Source organism: Nicotiana attenuata, chromosome 2, assembly GCF_001879085.1.
Source record: "Nicotiana attenuata strain UT chromosome 2, NIATTr2, whole genome shotgun sequence".
Lineage (NCBI taxonomy): Eukaryota > Viridiplantae > Streptophyta > Magnoliopsida > Solanales > Solanaceae > Nicotiana > Nicotiana attenuata.
Window position 1 is genome coordinate 19475808 of NC_031990.1, and position 3500 is coordinate 19479307.

The following is a 3500-nucleotide window of genomic DNA, read 5'->3' on the forward strand; positions in this document are numbered from 1 at the left end:
AGGGATTGGTAGTAAAAAACTAGGTGAATAACCTGTCAACTTCTCAAGCATCCTTCTAGTACCTAACCAGGGAATATAGCTGAGAATCAAATGGTAGGAACAAGCTAATTGATTATGATGGCCAAGGCACAACATTGAACTAATGAAAGCTGGTTGTTTCAGAGTACAAATGCAAATGCAGCTTTAATGATTCAGCGCAGACAGAATGTAGCAACTCAAGGGTCTTGACTGAGAACTTCTGTTCTGCCCATGAAAATATTGGAAGGGGATTGTATGGGTCATAAATCACTTCTGCACATGAATGTGGCTCTATAGATCAACTAAAGGGGCAAAAAGCTGAATGACAGATTTAAAAAGCTTAAGGATAAATTTACTTCAAGGAAACAGTAAACATGAGAATACTATTAGAGAAACTACACACGGCACAACTAATATTCTCATTTATATAAAGGGCCGTGCATTGAGAACTTTTCTCAGGGAATGAACATGAATTCAGAACATTATAAAGCAACAAAAAAGAAGGAAGAAAGTTTATCATGATTTAATATCTGCTTGAAATCATTCACAGGCTGGTTTTGTGTCAAAGCTGCTCAAGCAGATCGCAAAAGCTTGGAAAGCAGAAAGTGGGTAGCGGTAGTCCATAGTGAAGATGTCTTTTCCAATTTTTCCGAATTGTAGAATTACTTTCTCTTGTTCTGCTACTGGTATATTGTGAGAAGGATCAACTGCTGCCACTAGCTGAAAGTTTTTTACAGAAGCCACTGTAACACGGCCTTTAAAATTTAAGCACCAGCACTGCAGTTGCTCATGCCACCGAGGAGCCTTGTTTTTTAGCACAAGCGGCTCTTGAGAAGCCACTGTTACTGCTGACCTTGAAAAGCCAGATGAGTTGATTTCTATAGCCGACTCTTTTGCTTTTGAGAGTGGTGCAGCAAATGTCTTCTCGTCAAACGATTGTGGGAATGATGTAGGTGTTGGAGCACTGCCTCCCTCCTGGATTGAAGAGAGAGGGATAGAGTGCATGGCACAATGCATTCTCCTAGGTCCTCTTGTACGAAGAACATTGAGTTCATAGGAGATGGTAGCTACTCTGTAGTTGCACGCAGGTACTCTTGGAGAAACTTGCTTCGCATGAAATCTCCGACTAAGTCGACCATGTTGAATGGCTGCATCACTTGGAGGTTGGCTATCATATATGGAGAACTTGGTCCCAAGAAAGTTAGACCTGGTCAAATAGTTTGCAGACATTATTAAGATAAAATTAAGGTATGTAGAAGCTATTCTTGGGGTTGAGGGCCAGCTAACTTGGTGAGCTCCCTGCCTTCCACAGTTGATGTGGAGGGTTTAAACCCCATCAGTAGCGTAGCATTTCCCTTCCCCTTCCCCTTCCCCTTCCCCTTCCCCTCTCCCTCCCCCAATGTAATAAAACAAAAAATTTAGAAGAAAAAAACTTTTCTTTGCTTCCTGCTATTTTGAAGGGGCGGAGAGGAGTGAGTGAAGGAAATATAATTGGAAATTTGATAGAACTTGCCTCAGTTTCCCAGCATATGTATTGCTAGCCCGAGAAAAATCATCTGCAACCAATGAAATCACAAAGTCTGTGCTTGTTGCCCTTCTGATCTTTTTGGCAGCCAACAATAGTTTATCTCTCTCATCCTCAGCTGTCATGAAGTAAAATATCAGTTTTATCTTTCACTGGCTAGGAAAATTTTCCAATGAAAAACATAGACCACAAACATTAACCAGAAGTCATAAAAGGTTTTGCATTTCCGATCTGGTGGACTAACTTGAAGTCAGACTAAAAGTAAGCTCCCCATTAAAGTAGGATCTTCAAATGTTTACAAGACAAATTCTGTTAATTAATCGAATACAAAAGAAAGCTTCAAGCTGGTTCACAGACAAGGAATCATTTTAAGAGGATATCCATTCTCACATTTCAAGTGTTAAAAGAAGAGAAGTTTAGGATAGGCAGAGGATATTACTTACACGGTGTCATGCCAAAGTAGAGGCGATAAACTGAATTAGCTCTATCCCGTTTGATAAAGCACTGGATTGGGGATTCACGGGGACCCGGCTGATTTAAAATGGAAACAAAAGATTCACTTCAAAAGCTTAAATTAACATCAACAACAGCAATAAAAAGGAAATTAAAACAGATTAAGGAGATTACCTGCTTCAGTGAAATGGGAAAGGTAAGCCTACCACATTCCTCAGGAGTCTTAACAATCTCCTTGGTAATTTCCCTCCAAGACTTGCAAACAGATGCACAAAAGACAATGACAGAACGAGCAGGCCACGATGCCTCACTCTCTTCAACCCTGCGGATGATATCCAAAAGAAGTTCCGGCGGTAAATTTGCCCATTGCCCTTGTTCAATGGGATCAGAGAAGGCCACATCAGGGACAATATGTGACCGGGTTCTGTTGCTCCAATGCTGCTTTCTTTCTGCTCCCCTCCTTGATATATTCCCTATCCCATCTTTCATCTCCCTCAGCTCACGAACAATGCTCTTGAATGACATTTCTATCAATCACATGAATTGAACCTTTCCTTCAATAAAACAAAGAAAAGAACTTCACCACATTTCGAGCATTGACTGAATGTACATGAGGAAAGAACTTTCCAACAATTTTCACCTTTAAACCACATCAACCAATCAATTAACTAAAGCTATATGTTCTTTAAATCTAACATGGAGGTTTATCCTCTATATTTTGATTGAAAATAAACACGTTTTTTGTTTTCTGTTGTGAGGGAGTAAAAAAGAAGATCTGCAATAAGGTAATAAACAGGTAACCATCCAATGATCAGAACTGAAATTGCACAAATGGGGGACGAATAATCTAGCAAAAATTGAAATTTACATCATTCCTAGCACATCCACCATTAAAAATCAAAACTTTAGCACTCAAATGTTCCCAATCCAATGCACCAATAACAACCAGAAAATCAAAATGCACGTTTCCTCCAAAGAAAAGTAAAAAATGTGGGATCTCAAAAGCTTTCATTTTTACTATCTCCCGCTGAGAAACCAAAAGCAGAGCCGACATGCAGCAAGGGAAGAGAAGAATAGAATAAGAAAAAAACAAAAAATAGGAAATGCATCCAGAAAACAAAAAAACAACAGAAATGTATCAAAACAAAGAAAATGGTAGAAGAAAACCTGAACAAAGAAGATGAAATGGATCAAATAAAGCTCCGGAATGTAGAGATCGAAAAAGGTTCGAAGATAAAAAGGCGGTTAAATGAGGTGAGATACACGTCCTCAGGCGGAACCCTTGATCGGCAAAGCTTTAGACTTTTATCATATCGCCGGAACCACCAGTGGTACCACCAATGAAACCGTCGTTAACTCCGCCCACAAATTGAAAGGAAAAAAGTCACGAGCTAGGAAGAGAAAAGGGGCTCCTATATCTGTGTGTGTATCTATCGAAGTTTTTCCCACACCCAAATGTTTTCACGCCCTTAATTTGGATATTAAGTGTAGCCCCACCTCCCCC

At 39.7% G+C, this 3500-nt stretch overlaps 1 protein-coding gene across 3 annotated transcripts; it reads right to left on the bottom strand.

The window, feature by feature from the left end:
- On the bottom strand, window positions 349–3453 carry LOC109244959 (tubby-like F-box protein 5). Of its 3 annotated transcripts, none has more exons than XM_019412149.1 (5): window positions 3164–3453; window positions 2171–2523; window positions 1987–2074; window positions 1532–1661; window positions 349–1225 (listed from the first exon to the last, which is right to left on the bottom strand). In XM_019412149.1, exons 2-5 carry the CDS (start codon window positions 2519–2521, stop codon window positions 559–561), a joined length of 1236 nt encoding a protein of 411 aa, XP_019267694.1. In that variant the 5' UTR covers window positions 2522–2523; window positions 3164–3453; the 3' UTR covers window positions 349–558. The 3 variants fall into 3 exon arrangements, with proteins under 3 accessions (XP_019267694.1, XP_019267686.1, XP_019267680.1); XM_019412141.1 differs by having other exon boundaries at window positions 2171–2545; XM_019412135.1 differs by having other exon boundaries at window positions 2171–2550.

Excerpts from the sequence above, each read along its gene's own strand:
- LOC109244959 (XM_019412149.1), bottom strand. The coding sequence starts at position 2,521 with ATGTCATTCAAGAGCATTGTTCGTGAGCTGAGGGAGATGAAAGATGGG. Across the intron at positions 1,662-1,986 it reads CTACTTTGGCATGACACCGT|CTGAGGATGAGAGAGATAAA; the intron begins GTAAGTAATATC and ends ACTTCATGACAG. Across the intron at positions 1,226-1,531 it reads ACATATGCTGGGAAACTGAG|GTCTAACTTTCTTGGGACCA; the intron begins GCAAGTTCTATC and ends CTATTTGACCAG.